This window comes from Belonocnema kinseyi, chromosome 7 (genome assembly GCF_010883055.1).
Source record: "Belonocnema kinseyi isolate 2016_QV_RU_SX_M_011 chromosome 7, B_treatae_v1, whole genome shotgun sequence".
In the NCBI taxonomy this organism is placed as follows: Eukaryota; Metazoa; Arthropoda; class Insecta; order Hymenoptera; family Cynipidae; genus Belonocnema; species Belonocnema kinseyi.
In genome coordinates, this window is record NC_046663.1 from 129442793 (window position 1) to 129469600 (window position 26808).

At 32.5% G+C, this 26808-nt stretch overlaps 1 protein-coding gene across 6 annotated transcripts in view; it reads right to left on the reverse strand.

The window, feature by feature from the left end:
- The window catches only part of LOC117176187 (protein inturned), a 270462-nt gene that overhangs the window by 66146 nt on the left and 177508 nt on the right, over positions 1-26808 (reverse strand). For all 6 annotated transcript variants that reach the window (XM_033366290.1, XM_033366294.1, XM_033366291.1 and 3 more), the window contains 2 exons: positions 18633-18964; positions 15462-15787 (listed from right to left, as the gene is read on the reverse strand). In XM_033366290.1, the coding sequence (XP_033222181.1) occupies positions 15462-15787; positions 18633-18964 (658 nt within the window). The remainder of the gene's footprint in view (positions 1-15461; positions 15788-18632; positions 18965-26808) is intronic.

Sequence of the window (26808 nt, forward strand, 5' to 3'; positions counted from 1 at the left end):
GTCCACGTGCTTTGACATTCAGAGCCGTAAGCTACGTATCTCGCGCCAGGCACGATTTACATAATTTACAAATAGTGCGGCAGGTCAATTTTCGAAAATTAACACGCTTATTTGAAATATTAGAAAATACAAAAATTTCTTGTTTGGGTAGAGAATTCTTAAGTTTTATTATATATTCATTTTTTTAGTAGAAACTTACAATTTTTAGTTTCGAACTGTTACATTCTAATAAAAATTTATCTTTTTTAGTAGTAAACTAGTCTTTTTCATAAAAAATTCAACTTATTATTTGAGAATTTTTTAATTTCGTTAAATTTTTTTGGTACATAATTAATCTTTCCATTTCAAAATTCATCATTTTCGTTTAAAATTTTATTTTTGGGTAGAAAATTCTTGAAATTTATTGAATATTCGTCTTTTTGAGGTAAGTTAATATTGTTGTTTAAAAATTCATATCTTTTACTTGAAACTTCAACTTTTGAGTTCAGAACCCTTGCATTATATCAACAATTTGTCTTTTTTGGTAGTAAACTAATATTTTGTTAACAAAATTTAGGACTTATAGGTTTTAATGTTAAAGAACATTTCAAGAATATTTTTCATTAAAAATTGATCTTTTTGGTTAAAAATTCCTCGTATTTTGGTGCTAAATTAATGTTCTCTTTTAAAAATATATTATTTGGGTAGGGAATTCTAGAATGTTATGGAATATTCATCTTTATTAGTTCAGTACTCTTCAATTTCATTAAAAATTTGTCTTTTCTGGTAGATCATTAATATTTATCATTAAAAATTGATCTTTTTGGTTAAAAATTTAACTTTTAAGTTCAGAACTCTTGAATTTTATTAAAAATCGTTTCTTTTTGATGGCTAATTAATTTTTTCCTTAAAAAATTCATGGTTTTGTAAATGGGAATTCAACTTTTTGGTTAAGAACTTTTGAATTTTATTTTAACATCGTCTGTATTGGTACTGAATTCATCTTTTTTAGTTAAAAATTCAACTTTTTGGTTCATAAATCTTGAATTTTTTTAAATTTATCTTTTTTGGTAGTAAATAAATGGTTTTGTTTCAAAATGTATGTTTTTATTAAAAAACTCAACTTTTTGGTAAATTATTTCGGGATTTTATTTAATTGCTTCTTTAGATAGTTAATTAATATTTTTGGTTATAAATTCGTTTTCTTTGGTTAAAAGGTCAACTGTATAGTTCAGAACTCCTGATTTTTATTGACAATTAATATTTTTCATTATATATTCAACTTTTTTATTTGAAAATTCAACTTTTTGGTTGAAGAAAGCAGTTCAATTTACCAACCAAAGAGATGATTTTTTAACTAAAATTTTAAATCTTTAAACAACAAATGCATTTTTGAGAAAGTTGAAGCAAGTGTCAAGAGATGTTTTCTCCAATTTCCTTAAAATCGTGTATTTTGCCGTGAAAAATAAATCTTTTTGTTTACAAATTCATCTTTAACAAATAGGATTTAAAGTTGAACTACTTTCTTCAAAAACTAAAAAAAGAAATCACTCTCTTTCTTCAAAATTCCACTTTTTGGTTGAGAATTTTTGAATTTGATTGAAAAATCGTTTTTCTTGGTACTAAATGAATTCTTTCGTATAGTAGCATAGTAGTATTGTCGTTAATTAAACGTTTTATTTGAAAATTGATCTTTTTTATTTGAAACTTCAACTTTTGAATTCGGAAATCTTGAATTATATTTAAAATTAGTCTTTTTTGGTATTAAAGTAATCTTTTTATTTGAAAATTCATGTTTTGTAGTTGGAAATTCCACATCTTGGTTGAGAATTTTTGAATTTCACTGAAAGTTAGTCTCTTTTGGTGATAATTTCACCTGTTTTGTGTTTTTAAAATTCAACTTTTTCGTTAAAAATTGTTGTTTTTTTCGGTAGAAAATTAATCTTTTTGTTTACATATTCATCTTTAACAAATGGGTTCTAAGGTTCAAAAACATTTTTAAACAAATTCTTGAATTTTATTAGAAATTCGTCTTTTTTATACTAAACTAATCTTTACGTTTAAAATTTTATTTTTTGGGTAGATGATTCTTAAATTTTGTTGAATAATCATTTTTTAGTTGAAACTTCAACTTTTTTGTTAGTAAACGAATTTTTTTCATAAAAAATTAATCTTTTTGGTAAGAATTCTACTTTTTAAGTTCAGAACTCTTGAAATTTAATAAAAAATTGTCTTCTTTGGTACTAAATTAATATTTTTGTTTAAAATGAAGGTTTTTATCTCAAAATTCAACTTTTTTGGTACAGAATTCCTGAATTTGTTCAAAATTCCTTCTTTTTGTAGTAAAATAAACTTTTGTTAAGAAATTTGTCCTTTTTATTTGAAACTTCAACGTTTTAGTTCAGTTTCCTGGAATTTTATTAAGTATTTGTCTTTTTGGTAGTAAATGAATACTTTTGTTTAATAATTGATCTGTTCGGTTGAAAATGTTAATTTTGAGTTCAGTATTTTTTCGCAATAAATTAACCTTTTTCTTAAAAAATTTATCCTTTTTAGTTGACAATTCAAATTTTTAGTTCAGAACTCTTGAATTAATCTTTTTGTTTAAAAATTCATTTTTTTACTTGAAACTTTAACATTTGAGTGCAGAACTCTTGACCCCACATTTCAGCAGATATAAACGAGACAGCTAATCGAGACTACTGATAGAATTGAGTCCTGCGGTGGGACTACGATATTGTGTCAGAAGTCGAACGGACCTCTTTTTCTAACGTTCACAGATAAAAGAAAGGTTCGTTCAACTTCGAAAATTCGACTGGGAATTTTTCTTTTTGTATCTTTTATACAAAAATGATGTACATAAACGTAGTTTATTTTTTTCTTGTATATTTTTGAAAGTTTCAAACCGATATTTAATTTAGAAAAAAAGTTCTAATATTTAAAAAATTCTGAAAAATTAAAAATTGAGGTTGGTAATGTAGGTGTCTGCCACGTGTTCAACACGTCTAATTTATAGTGGGTGAAATGAGATTACTTTTCCTTCGGCATGATTATCACCATAAATAGCCACTCCGTAATCATAATAAAGTACTGAGGGAACATTTTTTTATCACGCGTTTGTGCGTGGACCTCGTGGACCCCGCATAACCGCATTTCAGGTGTACGAACCAGGATGTCTTTGGCACGATGAGCCACCTTATCGAGATTCGCCTAGTGGCCGCCAGATTTCGCATTTTCATGCCTGTCGGGAATACCGACGGCTGCCGATAATATTTAGTGGAATTTTCTTTGCTAAATGGAGTACATAAACATAATTTACTGTCGGCTCTTGTCTTTTCTGAAGTTTAAGGCCAAGATTTTCATTCTAGAGAAAGTTCTTAGATTCGAAAAATTTCAAGGTGGAAAGGAAATCTGCCAAACAAGTCTCAGTTTTCCTGTCTTTGAAAACAATGTTTAGTGAAATTCTTACCTAAATGAAGTACATAAACGTACTTTATGTTCTTCTGATACTTTTTCCAATGTTTCAGTCTAATATTTTATATACAAAAAGAGTTCTTAGATTTAAAAAAAAACCCATTGAACGGATAAAATGAGGTCGGTAATATAGGTATTTTGCTGTGTCACATGCCCTTAACAACACATTACAAAATGCCAAAATTTCATCACCTCCAACTTTGACGAGTTTCTGACCGAACTTATTAGCATTTTTTGGGTGAAGTATTATTCAATAAAACTAAACCTTAATAAATTTTTTTGTATAATCAACGGTAAGTGTGAATGAAATTGGAGGATGATAGCGAACATGCCAACGGACGTCCCCGACCTCTTCTTTTGTGAGATAATTGTAAAAATTTTATTATTTCGTGTATATTTTGAGGTTATATTTGTTTTACAATTTTCCCAGACTGAAAAATTAGGTAAGAGGGGATATGAAAAGTAACTTTTAAAGTAACTAAAGTTACTTTTACTAGTAACTGTAACGGTAACGAGTTACTTTTTTTGAAAAGTAACGTAACTGTAACGAGTTACACTTTAAAGAGGAACTTACCCAACACTGACAAATGCATTATTCAGGCATTTGTCAGCAGAAAAATTAGTTTTTTCCAATTCCAGTCTTTGCAGTTGGGAACTTCATGGCAATTTCAATCAAATTCATAAGTAGTTGATAATTTTATTATTAAAAAAATGCATTGATCGATGTCAACTTTTTCAATCATAAACTTTATGAACTTTATGAAGTCTAAGAATTGTTTGGTCGAATCTTAGCTCCAATTTCCGAATTGAATCGTGAGGTTAATGACTCTGATGAAAGTTCCGTTAACAGTGTGGACTCGGATTCGTCGAATAGTGACTAAAATTATATTATAATATAAATCTAATACATAGTTTAAGATGTTAATTTTGTTTGTCTACTTGGTCCTAATAAATATTAATAAATATTATTATAATATTGATTAATTTTTTTAAAATGTGAAAAAAACGCTCTCTAGCTCCGCTGGGAAATGAACTCAGGTTCTTTAAATTGCCGGTCTGATGTTCTACCAACTGCGCTACGGAGAGACGAGAATATTTTCTTCACGATCTCCTTACAAGCAGAATGTCAACGTCATTCCTTATACTTGTTAGATTTTTCTTTCGAAACATGAATTCATATTTTATTATTAATGTAGGTTTTTTGAACAGAGAAATTAGTTAATAGTTTAAGATGTTAATTTTGTTTGTCTACTTGGTCCTAATCAATATTATTATAATATTGCTTAATTTGTTAAGATTGTGAAAAAACGCTCTCTAGCTCCGCTGGGATATGTGCCCAGGTCCTTCAGATTGTTGGTCTGATGCTCTACCAACTGAACTACGGAGAGACGAAAATATTGTTTTCACAATCTCCTTACAAGCAGAATGTCAACGTCATTCTTTATACTTGTAAAATTTTTCTTTCTAAACATGAATTCATATTTTATTATTGATGTAGGTTTTTTGACCAGGGAAATTAGTTTTTTTCACAACCTTAAAAAATTAATCAATATTATAATAATATTAATTAGGACCAAGTAGACAAACAAAATTAACATCTTAAACTATTAACTAATTTCCCTGGTCAGAAAACCTAAATCAGTAATAAAATATGAATTCATGTTTACAAAGAAAGATCTTACAAGTATAAGGAATGACGTTGACATTCTGCTTGAAAGGAGATTGTGAATAAAATATTCTTGTTTCTCCGTAGCTCAGTTGGTAGAGCATCAAACCAGCAATCTGAACGACCTGGGCTCATGTCCCAGCGGAGGTAGATATCTTTTTTTCACAATCTTCAAAAATTAATCAATATTATAATAATATTGATTAGAACCAAGTAGTCGAACAAAATTAACATCTTAAACTATTAAATAATTTGCCTGGTCAAAAAACCTACATCAATAATATAAATCTAGTATGTTGTGTATTTTGTCAGTAATTTTCATGTATTAAATAATATAATTAGACATAAAGACTGCGACAAAATGTGTAGAAAATCAAATTAATATCTCGGAAAACAGTCTATTATACTGAATAATTAATCTAAATTGACGATTTATTATCTAGTTTTGTGCTCATAGACCTCAAAAACACAAGTATATTAAACTTGGTCCGTCATATTGGATCCGCCATTTTGAGTTTCAAAAATCTGAATTGAGTATCGTAATCAGCGATCTTGAAAATTAAACTATACCGAGTTTCAAAAATACTGAATGCCTTTTCCCAAAATTTGTCCACCATTTCGAATTTCTAAAATATAAATCCATTATCGTAATCAACGACTTCGAAAACGTTTTATGCCAAAAATTATGGAATTGCGATAAAACCTTCACATTTTTGCCAACTTTTTGGATTTTCCGACCACCGTGATACGTCGCAAAAAGTTTGTGCCCACTGGGTAAACTATAAATGTCTTAACAATGACTGTGCAGCCTTGGTTGTCTAATTAACAAGAACTTTTATGTACTTTAGAAATATTTATGTGAAAATGTTCATTTTGACCATTTTGTCATAAAAAGTATTAATTTTCTTTGCAGAATTAATAATAAATTTCAACACACTTTATTCTAATTTTCTGATCCATTGGAAAAGTATAAGATGGACGAGTCATTAAAAATATATTTTTTGTTGATTTTGCTAAGGAAATAGAGTCTATTATTTAAAAAATGGTTAAAATTTCCATTTATTTACAAAAATTGTTAAAACAATTGATATTTCCTGCGAATTCGAACAATATTACGTCTAAAAGTAAGTGTTAATATACTTTTAGTTGGTTCCACAAAAAATGGCCCTATTCGTGGTATAATGTTAAAAATGTGAATTTGTATATAAATACTGAACTTGTTTATAAATACGGTTTAAATAAGGTCAACACTTTTTCCTGAATAGAAAAATGCAACAAGAAGGAATAATATGCAAGATATTGTTGTTTGATTCCGCAAAGAAAATGAATACTTTTCATGAAAAAACGGTCAAATTGTGCATTTTAACAACAACTTTATGATATCCCATGTCCATGTCGTTGAAGAGTCTTTACGATATCGTAGAGACATCGTCAGATCTACGACGTATTTACGATATCGTAAATACTCCTTCACAATATCGTTAAGACTTTGCCAAATTTTGCGCCGACTGAGGAATTATTCGTAAGAAATTTCTAGCTTATTCTGTTACATCCTCAGAAATTTTCAAACATCGTCGTAACGTTGGAATGGTAAAAGAATTAGCTTAAAAACAGTAGTCATGCAGTCATGTAGTCAAACTCACGTAGTCAGTGACAACCATTAAACTATATACGACCGATGATAAATATGCAACAGTCGATAAAGTAGTAAGCGCAAGCTAATCAACGGTGCATTATCATAAGTATACCAACACATCCAAAGCATTAGTAACTTAGAAATCTTTAGGAAATCCAGTTAACCTACTATTACTTATTACGCCCACATAATAAGGGGTAGTCAAATTGTATACCATCTAAGACTAATAAATAATCATAACTTAACTTTAAAAGTAATGATATAATCACATAGTTAAAATGCGCAATTCATGTATTGGCATATTGAACCTATAATTGAGACTTTGTCTATAAAAGAGGAAGAAATTAGTTATGAAATTACTTATGACTCATGTGACTTTCTTAGTTTTCTCGATCCGTACGTGCGACGTCAAGTTTTATCGATCTGTGCGTGACGTTTATGTCTTTACTTTTTTGCAGTCCTACGGTTAATGTAAACTTCAATGTACGAACCGCCTGGATAGAGTCGCAATAATTTTAAATACTTGTGAAATATTCCTAAAAACACCCGATAGAATTCCGTCAATATTCTACAACTTATCGGGGATATCATCGACACAACAATCTTCTCTTGCCCTTTCGAGACTGTAAGGTAGCGTAAGTTTTTATATATCGTCGTCGTAGAAGTAGCATGAGACAACTCATTTTACCCCATTTTTCAGGACGCACAAAAAACTTTTTATTCTTTTTCTTACATTATTATACAATAATAATTATATAATCATATCATAGTTATAAAATAACTATATAATAATTATTATTATATAATATATTCTTATATTCCTATCTTATATTAAATATAAGATGAAATCAGATAAGTCCTGTGCTGACTAAATCGGCAATAGTGGTGGTTCTAAGCGCCGAACGCTAAAACTAACCTCACCAGTCGATTGGGCGCGTTCTTTTAATTGAAAAACTGTTAAAACCTCAAAATAAAAGAATGAAATGTTACATGCTGCTTCTACGACGACGATATAATTTACTGTAACCTTATAATCTATTCCTTTATTCTAATAAATATTTACTAATTGTATAATTATTATCTTTTGGATTTATGCATCACACAATCCGCTTAGGATTGACGAATTGCCAACGATGCCACAAGAAATTATTGTCAGGCTTCACTACCCTTACTTAATTAGCCCTTTAACCTCACTCACGGATCCCGTTACCAAATTACTCTCTCCTTTTTGCTCGAGACGTGACAATTTAACGAAAAAAATAAGCCTAATTCTGCAAAAAAAACACCAGAATGTAAATTTGTTTATAAAAATTGTTTAAATAATTAACTTTTATTATCAGTTGGCAGAGTACAATAGCTAAAAGAGTAATTGAAAATAAATTTTTAGTTGATTTGTTAAAGAAAATGGATCCTTTTCTTAACAAAATTGGACAAATGTGCTTCTATTTATAAAAACTGTTTAAAAAATAATCTTTGTTATTAATTTGAATAGAATTACAACGAGAAGTCATTAATGATAAATCTTTAGTGGGTTCCGCAAATAAAATTACGCTTATTCGTGGAATTATGTTAAAAATGTAAATTTGTTTATAAATATTGTTAAATAATTACCACTTGTTTCTAACTTGAAAAAATGACAGTAAGGAGTCATTGTCAAAAAACCTTTAGTTCACTTTGTAAAAATGAAGCCTATTCATTGTGACATACGAAAATTGTATATTTATTTATAAAAGTTGTTTAAATAATAGAAAAACAGCAGATATTTTTAAATAATCACAATAAGGCTTACATTTCTCTCATATTATATATAAAAGCTGTGAATTTCGAAAAACTAATCATTTCATATGACAAAAAGTGGCGTTTGAAAACTATTACTAGATAGTAGTGACCCTGACCTCAGAGTCATTAAAAAAAAAAAACGTCAAAATCCATTGAAAAATGGATAACAGAAAAACTTTGGTAACGAAAAAGTGCTTTTGGCTACATTGTGCGGCGCTCATAACCACGGGAACGCTCGTTAGGCGGAACTTCTTCAAAATAATTTGTCGTGTCACTCATGAATATTTTTTATTTATAAAACTGCTTACTGCATTTTACATGTTTCGGACTGTCCTTAGAGTATTTAAGTACCATTCATTAAGTCACTGTAAAAATGTAATATACCTTAGACGGCGGAGTGCTGTAAATAATTTAGGTGAAGACATGACGACGAACCGGCGAAATGCCCACATTAAATGGACGAGTCAACGCAAGGATGACTTGCTAGACTGTTATGATGCCAGCATTATCCCTATTAGAGCAGGCTTAATGGCACGTATGCACACTCTGATGCCAGAAGCAACTAGATATTCAGCACATTTCGCATCAATCATTGCGAAATCAACGTGTCTACCTCTTGAAAATTGGATATGTGCGCGGGACGCTTCCTCATCCACTACATGAACAAGCTAGGGATGAAGATGAGGAAGCGACATTTAGCGCGACCGCGGAAAACAGGTTCCTTTTAAGAGATGATAATAATTTCAGGACAAGGAGGAACATTAACATACAGGTTCCTTCTAAGACCCAAGATCTGACTGAAATGGCTGTCTCGCCTCATGAGGATATCTTGGAGGAGTCCGACTTCTGGACCATCAATTGTTTAGTTTATGGTGCTGCGATAGTTTTAGCGGATTCAAATCTTATTAACAGTTTCTTTCTGACTCACCACGCCTCTTCAGCGTTCCCCTTGTTTATGTCAAAAATCCGCCCAAGCCCAACGAGTAACTTGTTTGAACTCACTGTATACGATTTTTATATTGCACAGTGATAAATACGGAAAAAAATTCGAGACACGCTAGGATTTTAATAGAATAATAACATTTTTTTTAATTCTTCTCTAAAAATGTTATATTTAATATTTCCAGTGAGAGAATGTTTATAACTACCCATATACTTTTTTTAATTAACCATGAAACGGCTTAATTTATTTTAAATCCTGACATTCTGGAGTAATTCTGAGGATTGATTCGTATTCAGCGACCCAAAAAACATATAGTACACCTAGTCATCTTTATGTATACTCCCGAAAATATTTTTTAGTCCTGCGTGATTTTCAAATAATTTCCATTGATGTTGAGGCAATCCGTTGCATGGTTAATTAAAAATAGTATTTGGGTAGTTATAAAAATTCTCTCACTGGAAATATTAAATATAACATTTTTAGAGAATTAAAAAAAATTTTATCATTCGAGTAAAATCCTCGCGTGGCTCGAATTGTTTCCCATATTTATCATGCGGTGGTCCTAAACAAAAAGGTGGTTCTGAGAATTGAACCTGTGTGGAGAGAGATGTACGAAAAACGTGGCTCTAAAAAAGTTGTAGCAGGATGCCGAGATAACCTGCTAATTTCCAGGTTCGTCTGCAATGACGCACCAACCCATTAACGTGTTCTATTATTGGCCTGGATTGACTACCGGAAAGCTTTTGAATGAACCCCTCAGAGACTTATCATATGTCTGTTGGAAAGCTTTAAGGTTCATCCACACATAGTGAGTTGCATAGAGAGATTGATGCCTCTTTGGAAAACTATATTTACAATCTCAGCTTGTCTTGAAGTTCGAGACCATGAGTCCCCTGCTTTTTTGTATCAGACTTCCGCCTTTAGCTATCGCACTACAAAATTCTTGTGGATACATCTCTAACGACACTAATCATCGCAAGCATAAGGTCACTCTTGTATTTTCTATGGATGAACTAAGGATCTATGCTTCTGGTAAAAGTAAACTTCAAAGTGCTTTAAATATCGTCAAGCAGTACACTGGAGAGATTGGTATGGAATTTGGATTCCACAAATGTGGCAAAATTTATCTGAAGAAAGGAAAGATTATTGGCATTCCCGACGAAGCATGAACTAGTGGGTATGAGTGTTTTTAGACATCTTGACAATGGCGAGACCTATACGTACCTGGGCGTGTCTGAAAGCCGCATTCAGGAGGCAACATAAGTGAAGGAGTCTCTCCGAAGCAGATACAAGTACCTTGTTCGGAAGATTTGGTCTTTGAATCTGTCGACATTAAACGGCATATATGCGACTAACATGCTTGCCGTTCCGGTTTTACTCTACATTTTTGGGCTGGTTCAATGGGCGAAGAACGAGCTTAAGGTAGGCGGCTGAGACCTTTGGCCTGAATTTTAACATCAGAAGTAAGGAAAGTGCAGTACTCCATCAAGATGTTCCTTTTCTGAAAGCCGAAGTAACGAAAGCAGAGGTTCAAAAATTCCGCCAAGAGCTACTTGAAAAGAAAATGTATGGAAACTTTGACAGAAATGGAGAACAGTCTTTGTAAAAGGAGGAAAATTTTGCTTTTCTCAAATCATCAGGGCTTAATTCAGGTACAGAGATTTTCATTTTCGCATGCGAGGATGGTGTAATTTCTACTTTGGTATACCGCGACCGCATTTTATTGCAAGAAGTTCTCAGCGATAGGTGCAGAGCTTGTCATGCACATGCTTAGTACCTAGAACACATACTATCCGGGTGTCCCAATCTACGCGGGAACTATGTATCTCTACAGACATAATACGGCACTAAGAGTGCTTTATTACCATCTATGTCGCTCTTACGGTGTTTGCCATGACCCTGCCTTGCCATACGCTCCGAGAAAGATAGAGTTAATTGTTCAAAACGAGAAGTGTCAAATTTTCATGAACTACAATTTTCGGAAAGCCATCTCCATGACTTCGAGAAAGGAGCTGCAATGACTGTATACAAAATATTCAGTTAAAGTAATTGTCCTTGTGATCGGTGCTCTCGGAGGTGTAAAGCTATTACTGCTTCGTAACCTTAACCCTGAAACGTCCCACTTCCTTCATGATACGTAACGGTCTCACTGGGACGATTTTGACCCCAACCACATTACCAGCTTTTCTGAAAAAACTACAGTATTTTTTGAGTTAAAAAAATTCATAGATGTTCATTGACTATCTCTTCGGAGAAGAGTTCATGTTATTTGCATGAAAAATAATTGTTAATTAGATAAAAAAATTTATAATTGCAACAAAATACGAAAAATGAATCTTTTTACTCCAAAAATTATAACTTTTTTGTTTTTGCAAATTCGAAGCTAAAATTGCTAGCTTTTATCACTCAAATGTAGTAGTTTAAAAAAAATAGTATGAAAGTGGTCGTTTAAAAAAAGGTATTTATTATGGGAAACTAAGTGCAAATTTTTAGTTAATTTTTGGAAACAAATTTTTCGAATATTATAGCATTTATTTAACAAAAAATAGCAATTAAATTATTTAAAATAATAGGAAATATTCGTACACGGCCATTATAAATAATTACATACAAAATTAGTGAGAAATAAAAAAGAATTCTATCTATAGACCAGCGCCATATTCACAAAAGCTCAAACAATGCGAATCGCAGATTCAAGAGATTCCTCGAGAATCTCTTCACGAATCAATCGTCGCCTCAAATTTTACGGTATCTACAATTTGAAAACAATGGTTGAGCATTTTAAAAAAATTATACTCCTAGAACACACTCTACTTACATTTTAAGATGATTTTAATCCGAAAAACACCACAAATAAAAATACGAAAAAAATCTAAAATGTTCGTATCGGTCACACTGGGGTCGTTCACAGCACCACTTACATTCGATCCGCTGTCACGCATAGAATAACAAGGTTGAGGTTTGGCTAGGTATGCGACTTGAGAGAGTAACTCTCTAAGTCAAAGTAGATGTTACTATAAGCCAGTATTTCGAACATGAAAAGGGAGTAAATTCAAATGAAAGAGGCCTTCTCGCGAACGACCCCAATCGGACGTTTAAGGTTTAAAGCCATACCAGGATGTCAAAAATATTCCACGGCACTTGCGAGATGGATGAAGGAAGCTGTCATCCTTGGATCACTTCGGGTCCTCAAGACACATGAGGGTTTCGCCGTCCTGTCGTTGTGATTTCATACTGCCCTAGGATCACATATTTCACTGTCGTGAGACGTGGTCAAGAGTTTGATTTACCGCGGTTCTACTGGGAACGAGTGTCATTTTTAGATGAAGCTTCCTTCCTGTGCGACCCTGTTGTGGTGGTTTAACTCTTTTTTAAATTGTATGTTATTAATAAATTTTCATTAGGAAAAGCACGAGATTTCACCAGGAGCGTACCATTCTGGAAAATTGCACCCGCTCCCGTCAAAATCACACTAAAGTTTCAACTTTCACCACGTCTTTTTACCGTGAGATAGGTGTTTACAGTCTGCGAATGACTTGATCATACGATTCGGCAAAAGCCTCGTATACCTTGAGGACACGGAACGACCCAAGGACGACCGCCTTCTGCACCTCCAAGAACAGCGATTAACAAGACGACTAGCTTAATAGATGGTTTCGGTTATAATCGACGCAATTTCCTTATAAGACCTTTAAACATCTCTTTGTTTTTATTCTCCTTGACTGTGATTTTCTTGACAGCTAGTGCCGAAAATTCCACAGTGAACATTCTTCGTTTCTCGAAGTCAAAGAGAACTGTGTCACGCCTCGAGCGAGCGACAGCGGCATTTGTCGAGAATATGAAGTTCCAGTATATGTGGCACTTTTCATTTCCGAAAATTTACTCGATTTTCCTAGGAGCGTTTGGCGTAGTGGTTCGATAGCTAATATAAGGGTGTCAGAGATGGTGATAAAACACTCTTAGAGTCACATTGTGCCTTTAGATGTGAGTCGTTTCTAAATGGTTTGGAGAACTATATATACAGTATGCGTTCTAAATGATCGGGGAGCGCATGACACGCACTGCAGCTATCATAGGGAAGTCTTGATTAAAATGTGTTGACGGTATCCTAAAGTTGAAATGACACTATTTTAAAAAGCCAAACTGAAATCCTACGTGTCCAATTTCAATCCGGATGATTTGTGGAATGCAAACGTTAGCTCATATGACATCGACTGTACCTTCACATTTCTGTGGAAGATGCCGTGCATCTTTTTGTCGAGGAGCTGTTCACGGAAGTGAGCCCTTGATATTAAAGACGAGACTGATGGTTTCAGCAGCCTCCTTCGCTGCTTTGTACAGCAGCGCTAGTTTCGTCACATTTTCGTGTTTTCTAACTATTTTAAAAAGAGCTTCTCGTCATGTGCATCACGTTTCGTGACCAGATATCGAGGGATCTTAGCTCGTCCTTCATCCATAAAACTACTAAAAATTAATAGAGTGCTATCGAAACGACAATCATGTTAGTTGCAGACAAAAGTCTCGTGCACCCTGAGAACGCGGAGCAACCGAAGGACGACCACCTTCTGCATTTCCCCTGTAAGTATCTTATCATTTCGTTCACACGCAGGGATGCTTTTCGGGCTATTAACCAGTAAAAGCTTGGTACCTTCAAAAGCACGGATGATCAGGACTAGCCTAACAGAATATTCGCTGCCTAATCGACAATCCGCTTAGTTATTTTAAACCTTTTATTATGCAATTGTTTGTTTGAAAAGGATTCAAAAAAGTTATTTGTCTTCTGCATTTAAATTTACCGCATATTTTTAATTTTTTTGTACTTTAGAATGAGTCAAAAATAATGAATACGGATATTCAAAATCGCTACAACCCGAAAAAGTAGCATATTAGGATTCTGAGAAAGTATAATTATATTGCAATACATAGAGATGCAGCTAGAACTATTTCTGTGATCAGTCACAGGGGTGCATTCATGTCATCGCCAAAGTTGAAAAGGGGCAGAGGTTTGACCAACATTATTTCTGTGACCAGTCACAGGGATGCATTTTCGCCCCTACGAAGTTTTAGAAAAGGGTAGGGGTTTGACCAAAATTATTTCTGTGATAAATCACAGATGCTTATGGAATTTAAGTAATTTATGGAATTCATAGAACTCACGGAATGCTTGAAAATCCGCGAATTTCACAAATTTCGTGAATTCTATGAATCTATTTTAGGGTTTTTTGATTCAGGGTGTTTGGACTTTTAGTCAAAAGTTATAATTTTTTCCAAATATCCAATAAAGCTTATTTATTTTAAATAATATCTATGACTTTATAATGAGTGATTATTATTTAAAGTATAATATTGCATTATTCTGAAGATAATTAAATAACACAAAGTCCACCTGAGTAATTCTTTTCAATTTTATGTTTTTGTTCCTAAATTTGCGGAGCCTCAGTGACATCAATTTTGTCACACAAAAAAAGTAAGCTTGTTCCATAAATGGAATCTCTATTTAAAATCGCTCGCTCTCTCTCCTCTTGTCCCTCCTTCCCTCAATCCTCTGTAAGTGAAATTCGCTCGCAGGCAAAAGAGGCTACAGTCCCATCCCATCAACATTGTTTTTAAATCTCTTAGTTTAAATAAGCACTAAGCGATTTTAAATATTACACCGACATGGGGTGGGCTCGATTTACAAAAAGTAGAAGCAGGTAGAGTTACATTTTCTTTGCCCCACTCTGAATTTTGTGCTAATTAGCGCAGCGAAGGAAATACTGCATTCTCTACTATCTTCAAAAGAGGCTTCTTCATATAATAGCGAACGAAGTTTTAGAATATTATTTTTAAAAATTTGTTTTATCATTTATATTTTATCATAGTTTTTAGACGTTTTCCTATCTTAGCATTATCTTAACAATATTCGGTGTAACACACTGCTAGTATTGGTATTAGCTCAGAGCTTAAATAAATAATAAATGAATAATGTAAAAGTAGTCGTTTACCTGAACCAGAAGCATATTTAATATCTTCAGGACTATGCCGCTTTGACGTAGGAGTTATTTCTTGTGCCTTTATGTTTGGTGAGGTATAGCTTGGCTTAGTAGAGTGGTTTTGTGTTTCAGAAGATTTAATAAAGCCTAACAGATTTTCAGCAATACTTATAATCGGTTTAACAGTTGATTGTTCTTCCGGGAGAATTACTTCTGGTCTAGCGTTAGCCAATATCCATTTTTCGACCAATGTCGATATGCCAATTTTCTGTATATGTTTTAAAGTTTCCTGAGCTTCTTCGACGTAGAATACATCCGGACCAATCTTTTCTTCAAGCCTGCATTAGAGGACTTTTCAAATATTAAGTCAAGATTCCTTATGTAATTTGGACCCCCCCCCCCCTCCACCCCATATAAGTATACACTTACCTACGAATTATCCTACCCTTTTCTCTCTGTAAGAAACAGTAAACAGTCACGAGGACATTCCATACCCCCTATGATATGATTACATTTTAAAATGTAACATGTATATATGACCCTTAACACCCTTGGTATTTTAGTGGCTTACTTTATACCCGCAGAGCATGGGATATTTGCGGGATATCCCATTTATGTCTCTGGCCAACCCAGGGATTTACCATGTGATATCCTACAGGATGAAAATGTAAATATCCCCCCACGGGGAAATATACGACTGGCCCAGTACTGACTTGTCATACTCCGAGATGCAGGAGTGCGTTACAGACGCGGTACTGTTACACCACCGGTTCTGTACTGCCCTATTGCAAATACCTATATAGGTCACTAATAGGATTCTATATAAGGATCCTATATAGGGTCACCTATATAGGTCAGTAAAGGAGCCACCTATAGGAAATGAAACAGCTTCATGCATAGGATAATAAATAGAATCCTATTAGTGACCTGTATAGGACAGATGATGAACCGGAAGTGTTGCGCAGTAGTTTCCTATAGCAGATACAGCTGCGCAGTAGTTATTTTTGACTATACGATTGCCTAGTAGTAGAGACCTGTATAGGTTCTTATATGGATTCTAACGCTGGAAGAAGGAACCCATACCCTTGCCGTATAATCATTTAGGATTCTATAAAGGATCCTATGCAGGAAGCTGTTTCATTTCCTATAGGTGGAACCTATACTGAACTTTCTAGGTAACCCTATATAGGATCCTCTATAGGTCACTTATAGGATCCTTATATAGAATGCTATTAGTGAACTTTACAGTCACCTATATAGGTATTTGCAGTAGGGCACAAGACGCCACCACCAAGGTAAAGATAAAACAAATAAACTTTCGAAATGTTTTTGATTACGAGGGGTAGATATTTATGACTTAGGGGTAGTTTTTTGGGGCACGTATTATATCTTATCAGAGAGAAAAAAAGAGCAAAAATTATCCATTATCAGTGTTTACCTGAATGTTATTATTTTTGATACGTTTAATATAAGTATATCTAAGTTCCTCTACATACATTTACGTACAAGGGTTGTTTTCGAGAGAAATAATAAGAGGGATACATTTTTCAGTTTTAAGTGATTAATTAGAAGTACGACTTACGGTTAGTTCTTTAGGAAACGTATTATATATTATCAATGAGCAAGCGAAAAAAAGCAAAAAAACTCTCCCCTAATCGTTCATCTCATTATAATCATTTTTAGTGAGTTTTCGCAGGTGGCGGTGCTGAGTGGACGTCGTGCTAACACCTCCACCCTTTTCTCGAAAGCTTAAGAGCAAAATTTTTTTTAACATAAAATATGCACAAAAAAGCAATAAAATATGGCGTATTCCATTTTACAATTTGCCTTGGTGGCGGCGCTTAGTGGACGGACGTCTCGCATGCCTCGAATAAGGCGACGGATTTGTATTCATGCACACACCTTGGCAAAAAAAACTTCATCAGAACTTCGAACAAAAAAATGTAAAGCATAAAAGAAGAGCAAAGAAAAGATGATTTCTTGAAAGAGAATTCTCGTTAACCAAGTTGGGAAAATCTAGAAGATAAATCATGCACAAAGAATCATTGTACAAAAAAATCGGCACAATATGAAAACTGTGCACACCGTAGAGCATTGTAAACATGCTAGAATTGATTTCAGTTGAAGAAAAAAGTTCGCTAAACGAGCAAACTACTCAGAAATGCAAACTATATCAGCCGAAAGTCCAAGTGAAGTTCTCTGTATCAATTATTATACAACAGTACCTAACACATGGGCAGGATTTATGTACACCTTGTCAACAATTCACATTCTTAAAAAATTCATACGCAAAAATACGACGCACTCAAGGTTCAATCGTCTAATTAAAGAGACTATTTTTTGAAATACGGCAACTTAAAAAAAATAATCAGTCATCACGGAACTCAGCTCACCTGTAAATAATAGGCGTCAGCTCTAGAAAAAGAGAGCATTCAAACAGTTTTTACAGCAGTACGTTTATACTGTCAGCATTGTTGTACCCTGATCGTTGGTTCAGCCATTAGCCAGCACTGGATGAATTGCCGATTATGTGTACTCGCGACTAGTATTGGGCCAGGAATGCGTCAGTGGTAAACTCCGGCAGACTAAAGAAATTTCCACCTGGGCAGGGATGTCCACAGGATATCCCAGGATATAAATTGAACACTCCATTTTTCGTTTGTGGGATACTCTTAAGTGTGTGTGTGTGTGTGTGTGTGTTTGTATATAAGGGGAAATAAATCTGGAATGTAATTTAAGGTTGACAATATATCTTTTCAAAAATAATTTTTCTCGAGCATACTAATTCTACTTTTGTATATAACAGTATTCTCCCAACTATCAGGAAAGTCTGGGACTGGAATGCGTGTTAGGTGGGTTCATCTGCCACATAAAAAATATTTATCTCCTTGCAATACAAGTTGTATTTTATGCTTAGCTTGATCATTTCTGAATGAAAATGCAACACAAATTCATAAACTTTGTGGATAAATATTAGAAGTTATTTTGAATCATTATTATTTTCCTTGTAAACATATTTTTTAAGTAAATTAACGCAATCCATTATTTAAATTTTTTCCTCCAAAAAAAGGTTTTTCTTCTTCAGTGTAGAATTAGAAGCCATTTACAAAATGAAATTAACTTATTTAATATTTTTCCACTAATGCTATTATAGCTAAGGGTATATGTTGAAACTAAACTTACTTTGCAGTGCATCCTCCAGATTCGAGAAGAACTATCAGCAAATCGTGCTGGTACCCAATGACAAGTAAAAACCATTGTCTGTGGAATAATGATGATCCATGCGTAGTTTCTACAATCTCTTGTTTAACGAAAGTAGGGTAAACTTTTTTCCAAACTATTAGAGATTTTAGTGACTCCTTAGTAACAAGGTTTAGTAATCCATTCTGTCGTAGGAAAGCATGTACTTGAATTAAATTATCGTGAGGCAAATGAGATCGCAGCAAGTAACTCTTGTGGTATAGGCAACTCCCGATAATAGTGTACAATCGCTGACAATCCATTGGATCTTCATTCTGTTTTAATGAAAGACGTTAAACAACACTTTCCCAGATACAAATGTCTACGCGGTAATCCAATTAGAAATCCACATAGACGTACACTTGAAAATTTATGTTCGTCCGTATGAAAAGGGCCTTTATGATCGGTATAGTTACTTATAAAGGCCTATAGCTGGATGAATTACCGACATTATTGGTCCAAAACATATAAATTGCATGTAGGTCCTCCAACGATGCCCCACGCCAACCCGAAAATGATTATTGAGAATCTGACTTTGAAAAATACGGATATTTCTTAAACTAGAGCCGAATATAATGGCCCTTATCATTTTAACGTACTCATATACGTCCCATTGGGCCCAAATCTTTGTGAAGTCTTTACGACATCGTTAGGACATCTTTACAATAACTTTACGATATGCTATGTCAATGTCGTTAAAGTGTATTTACGACATAGGCATAGGATGTTTTAAAGATTTCGTAAAGACACCGCCAAATTTTGGGTCCACTGGTTGCATTTAATAACATGGAATGACATGTGAAATTGGGGTAGTATTTTAAAACTGAGCACGTGAAATTTCACGTAGCAAAGTAGTAAATCTAAAACTATAAGCGCCTTAAAATCGTTAAAAAGCATTCAATTGTTTTAAGGACGCATCCACTTTATCCATTTATCATCATATGCAAGCCTTCCTCCGAATAATATATATTTTTTTAAATATTCGATATAACAAAACAGGTATTTAAAAAATAAGAATTAATTGATTAGGAGTATTTTGTCTATTATTATCAATAGAGCTACTTAGAATGAATACATATATCAAATTTTTAAGCATTATTGATTCTATCGCCTAGGAGGCGGTAGTCTTAACTATTTCTCGAAACATATAGAATTCAAAGTCAATGAAAAAACCATCATAAGCTATAGCTCAAAAAAGTTAGGGTACCAAATTTTAAACTCACTTTTCCTAATTTGTTATTAATTATCATATAAATGTGTACTGGCGCAAATTAAATAAACTGTAAAGGGGAATATAAATAGAATAGTTTCCAAATCAATAATTTAAATCGATCACAATTTTTCTTCGTGCAATATTCAGTTTTTTTCACCTTTTAGACCACTTTACAAATTTTTATAATAACATAACGTTTTGCTTTTTAGGTATTTCAGAATATTTTACAACGTTTAAGATTGCCATAAAATATAGGTAATTTTTTCTGTATATTTACAATGTTTAGTACGTTAATTGCATTTATAGTTATTTGACATTTACTTTTTTAAATATTTAGACTGTAGAAATACTACTGCCATGGTTGTGGAGCCAGTCGTCAGCCAGTAGCGGGCAAATGACCGATTATCTGTACTGATCACCAGTATTGTGTACTGGTGACCATTCTATTTTACCTACATAAATTTGATAATAAATAATGAATAACCATTGCATTTATTAAAAAAAATAAAACACGAATATCTCGTAACTGTTCAACTTTAAAGGGGGGGTACCCTCCTTTTTTGTAATTAACAGAATATCTTACATAATATTTAGGAAAAAATGTTCGCTACTGAGTGACTCAGTCTTGGCTATCCAGTAGGCACAAAATTTTCCGACGTCCTTAGGATATCTTTACGACAACTTTACGACATCCTATGTCCATTTCGTTAATGTGTCTTTACGATATCATAAATACGTCGTATGATCTTACAATGTCTTTACGGCATGGACATAGGATATCGTAAACTTGTTGTAAAGATGTGTGCCCACTGGGTATAGTGCACTTATAGGGCGCATTTGTTTCTTTAAATCATGACATGAAAAATATAATTTTTTCTAAAAAACGGCCTTTACCAAGAGTTTTCCTACTCTTAAGATTATGTATACAAAAAACTAGACAAAATGGCTTCTCCGTTTTTCTTCAGTTTATGAAGTCCAAATTACCAATAATATCCAGAGGCCTTAAGATTTCTTTCCATTAAAGACTTTGTTTCGCCGAGAGCACCGATAATCAGGACTCAATTCCAATTTCCAATTTCTTGTCTTCTCTTTTCCGGTAATATTTCTGTCGGCCGGAACCAAAAGTTTGATAAAAATTAGGTTCGCTTTTCGTGGTAAAAAAAAATCATGTTAAAACTCGAGTGCACGACAGGAACATTTGTCGAGAAAAAGTAGTTCCTGCGTATTCGACACTTACCATTCTCCATACTTAGTAATTATATCTTCTTAGGATCCATCGGCGGAGCCTTATCATGGTCCGTACGATTAGAGCAACAGATACGGTAATAAAGTGCCGTTAGGGCTGCAAGGTATCTTTAGATGTAAATGGACTAACAAATAGTATATGTCACAGGTGCTCAATCCATAAAGGACACAGTCTGCGCCTATGGTCGGGAACTTCTTGACCTAAAATGCTAATCTGTGTAGAGAGCAGAAGAGTAACCTTCTTCCTTTAACCGAGTTATAACGGGATTCAATATCGTTGTGAAGACACATGTAGCCTTGTTTAACCCAAAGGGAAAAAGTTAAAAACGAATAGCATACCTTTAAACACAAATCTGAAGTATTTTTTCTAGTAAATTCTGCTATTCGAATTTGGTAATATCTATATTTAAAGTCGAGTATCATCATGTAGCAATTTTTTTGTACCCGACCGAAAGGAAATCTCATGTCCTCTTTTTAAAATGTACGGTATCTATAAATTCGTTTCGTTTTTTAAGATTTAAGATAAATCTGTTAGAGCTATCTTGCTTGGGTGTGAGGAATATGCTAACGATAAATTGACGTGCGCATTGTGCGCATTTTTTAACCGCACCTTTATCTGGAAGTTGTTCAATATAATAATTTAATTTTGATTTTTCACTTTTTGACCAGCGTGGTTCCCCTGGTGTCCAATATTGAATTGGGTTGACGAGCAAAGAAATATCGTAACCGTCTAACTATGATAGTATAGTTCTGTCATTTGTCAGACTTTTTCAGAACGAATTTTTAAATCAGATGTAGGAGATGAATTCAGATGAGATGAATTTTTAAATCATAAGGATAAATTTTCAATAAAATAGTTGAATTTTCTATTTAAAAAGATTTTAGTTGACTTTTCACGATCAAAGTCTGAATTTTTAAATAAGGAATCACTTTCTATGAAAAAAATTGAATTTTCAGTCAAAAAAAGGATTTTTTCAATCAAAAGGGATGAGTTTTGACCAAATGGGTTGAATTCTCTACCAAATAGTATTGCATTTTTATCCATGAAAGATGAGATTTGTACTAAAACAGATGAATTTTTAAGTAAATTTTCTGTAAAATAGTTAAATGTTTAACAAAACAAGAGAATATTCAACCAAAAAGTAAGACTTTTTAACAACATTGCTAAATTTTCAACAAAATTGTATCATTTTGATCCAAGAAGGGTAGAATTTGTCTTTAAATAGATGATATTTAATAATAAAAAAAAAATAATTTAAAAAAATTGGATTTTCATCTAAAAAATATTTTACTTATCCTTTTCAACGCCAACAAATTGAATTTAAACAAAAAGTCTATTTTTTACGACATAGTAAAATTTTCAATATAATAGCAGAATTTTCTACCAAAATTTATGACTTTTCAAACAAATTGTTCAATTTTCAATGACTTTCAAAGAATTCATTCACAATAATTAAGGAATTTTTAAAAATTTGAAACATTTCCAAATATATTAAGGCGTTTCCGAAGATTTTAAAGAATTTTGAAGATTCAAGTATATTTAAAAAAATTCCAAGGAATTTTCAATTGATTTGAATAATTTCAAGGTATTTCAAATAATTTTGAAAATTTGCAGGTATTTTAAAAATTATAATAATTTTTCGAGTGCTTGAAAAAATCTCAAGGAATTTCAAAAGATTTCAAGGAAAATTGAAAGATTCGAATGGTCTCAGATGATTTAAACAAACTTTTATGGGGTTTTAAAGAACTGACTAGAATTTTGTAAGATATGGAACGATTTTATAAGATATTACAATTTTCCACGAGATTCTAGAAGATTTCTGATAACATACAATAATTTTAACTTGTAAGTGATTTTCAAAAGTCTTAAGGTTTTTTTAATAAAATTTCCAGGATTTCATAAAATATCAGATTGCACCCAATATTACGGAATTTCATGATATTTCAATATATTTTTAATAATTTATTCATAAGAATTTCGGTAACTTCGTAGGATATCAAAGATATTAAAGAATTTTGAATATTTCAGAATAATTTAAAAAATCTATTTTCAACTATTTTAAAAATTACAACAAATTATCAAATGCTTTAAAAAAATTCTAGCGGTTTGAAGAGATTTTACAGGATATTAAATAACTCATGTTACGTTAGTCTACAAAATATTTCAATCAATTCAAGTGATTACATATGATATGAAAGATATAAGGGTATTTTTTAATTTCTAATAACTTTTAAGAGTTTTAAAAATGTCAAGACATTTGCAATATTTTAGGGTATTTTAAAAAGATTTCAACGAATTTTTTGTTGATTTTAGTCATTTATTAATTTGAAGAGATCTTAAAAGCTGTCGTATTTTCAAAAATTAAAAAGCTTTCAAGGAATTTTAAAGATGTAAATGTTTTTATGGTATTAAAAAAATGATCATGATGGTTGAAAGAATTTACTAGAATTTATAAAGATATACAACGACTTTATAGGATCCATAAGGTTGTATACTGGTTATTTAAAAATATTCCAAAAGATTTGAGCAGATTTGTGAGGATTTCAATCATTTTGAGGAATTTGAGAAGCGCTCAATTTATTTTTAAAAATTTTCTAGAATTTCAGGAAATACCATGAGATTTCGTTATATTGTATGGAATTCTATAATATTTTAATATATTGCAAGGTATTTATATACAAGAAGTGAGGGGATTTCGTAGGATTTAAAACATTTGAAGAAATTTTCAAATATTTTTTGCAATTAACTTGAAATTTACCCTGAATTCTTTTAAATTCTTTGGAATTCTCTTAAAATCTGTTTCATTCGCTGAGGGGCTTTCCTCAAACCATCCATATCATTTTTTATACCAACATTATTGAAAATCCGGGTTTCAGTACTTTTAGAGCGGAGCGAAACACGAAGCGTTACAACCAGACAATTGTTGGAACTCTCTGTGATTCGCCACGCTGTACAAGTACTCAAAACCGACTATTTTTTGTAATCATTAACAAATTTGATTATGTAAGTTATGCTTGATATAAATATTAGTATTATAATAATATTATAACAATAATAATGATTAGTAATTATTAATTTTATATATAAATTCATTATTATAATAATTTTGTTTAAACTTTTTTTATGATGAATCTGGTTTTTCATCATAGCCACGGCCGAAGACAATTACCGGTTGAGATGAGGCTGTAAGTTAATTTAATAAGATGTATGAAATACATTTGGTGGATGTTTAATTATAATTATCAATACTTATAATGATTATTATTAATAATAATATTATATAAGATTATAATATGAATTATATAAATTAAATTATAATGTATAATAATTAATGATTAATTATTATTAAGAGCCTCGGTGGCTCAGTTGGTTACACTCGAACTTCACCTCAGAGGTCCGGGGTTCGATCCCTGAGCTGGTACCTCTAGAAATTTTTCAATGTACCTTTACCGAGGTTCTGGTGGTTCGGAACCCACCTTAAGCTGTAGGTCCCCCCATCGTGTACATGACTGCAACCCAGTCCGTCAATGATGGGGTAAAAACCAGACTTTGTCCAATATGTCTGGGCAGACTGCTCTCATCAGATCACTTGATTGCATTATAAAAATGCGTCCGTGACTGATGATATATACCGAGACAGTCCCGTGCAAATTGATCAAATAATTGATCAATTATTATTATATTTGTAACTCCAAAAATATTATTAAAATTTAAGACATTTAAATGAAATTAAAATCAAATTTAATGAAAATAATTCCTACAAATAAAATCAAGAATCTAACGACCATTTGTTGTCCAAATTTGGTCGTTAGATTCTTCATTTTATTTGCAGGAATTCTTTTCATCAATTTGATTATTGGACGTTAAAAAAGGATTTTACATTGGACTGTTTTCCTATTTATATATCGTAAATTTTAATCTAATTTAAAATGTAATTTAACGTGCAATAATCAAGATAATCTGAAGAATTCCTGAAAATAAAACCAAGAATCTAACGATAAAATTTGAAAAATCACCTAACCACCTTCGTGGTTGTCCAAATTTTGTCGTTATAAACTCTTGATTTCATTTTGAGAAATTCTTCACATTAAATATATTATTATTGATATTATTATATCTGATGATACAATTAAAAGCTTTTACAATAAATTGATGTAGTATTTGTAAACTACAAAAAAATGTACAAACTAGCCAATGTTTTTTTCAGATACATAACAGTATTATGCAAACTTGGTAAATTAATAATTGATAATAAGCTCAATGGTATCTGTAGTGTATGCACACTACTGTGCTAGCGCTGTAAGACGCAAGGCGGGGAGAGCGAGCGCTCGTACGTGTGCGTACACATAGCGAGTGTATGAGTGTGCGGCTGCGAGCCGAATAATGCAGCGCTAGATGCCAGTCAGACCCCACGAGTGGTCATGTGTACAACACAATAAACAGAACCTATAATCGTATACCTACCGCTGTTATTTCCCTGTTCTCCCGAATCCCGCACCACGTAGAACACATACTTAACAGTATCAATTATTGTTATATGAGCTATCTAACTTCATGTGATATAATGAAGAAAAATTTAGAACTTGAGGCTTGATGTTAATATGAGAACGAAGAATTAAATTCCTTAATCAAAGATGACGACATTTAAAATACAAATCTAGCTGAAATGGGACATAAATACTGCAACATCACAATATCAATACGGGACATCAAATTTTAAGATGCTACGGTCCTACTGCGCGAGCAAATACGTGTTAAGTTTGGGACTGGAAGTAAAAGCGGGTTGAGTTCAGACTGGGACCCAAAGTGGGTTGAAGTCCTAAGCCGTTTTTCCCCGCGGAATTATTTCAGCTCACTTCTATTCTGATGCTCATTCTATCCGTTTCCGCTCCCGTTATTTTTCAAAGTCTTTTTTGCGATGACACGAAAACTTAAACCGTTTCTCTTCTGCAACTCATTCTACAACGCTTTTATTCTCGGCCCATCAACTGTCAGAGTATTTGTCATTTAAATTCATCACACCACCGCACCGGTTGAGACAAACTATTTATGCACTAAAATTGTATTGTAGGCCCCCCAAGTTTTTCGTGGGTAATAATTTTTCTAGTAACATTCATGAGATTATGAATTTGCATGGGGTTATAAAACTGCATTCGACTAGGATGAATTATTTCATACTTTTTATTTCATTTAAAATTGATTTTTTTTCTTTTAATAAAAACCCCGTGGTTCAAAATTTTTTTATTTAAATTACTTAGTACTTAAATTTATGTTACATCCAACATCACGTTTCGATTCAGCGATTCCAATTACCTAAGTATCATCGATTTTATCAAGGTCCGAAGCTTGTTAATAATGCTGATTCGCTATATTGAATTTTGAAAATCCGACATTAGATTCTATTTGAAAGTTTCCAAAAACGTTAATATAAATTATCCGATCAAATTCTAGACATTTTAAATAATTTTGGCCCGCCATTTTCGATCCGAGATTTTTAATTTTTTAAATGAAGCATCAGATTTCGATTCAGCGTTCCAATAAACATAAATATCACCAAGTTTAACATACGAGGGTGGATTGATAAGTTTCCGGCCTGACCAAGAGATGGCGCCACTAGGCCTACCTTGAGGTGGCGTTCTATAGTACCATCCTTAGATAGC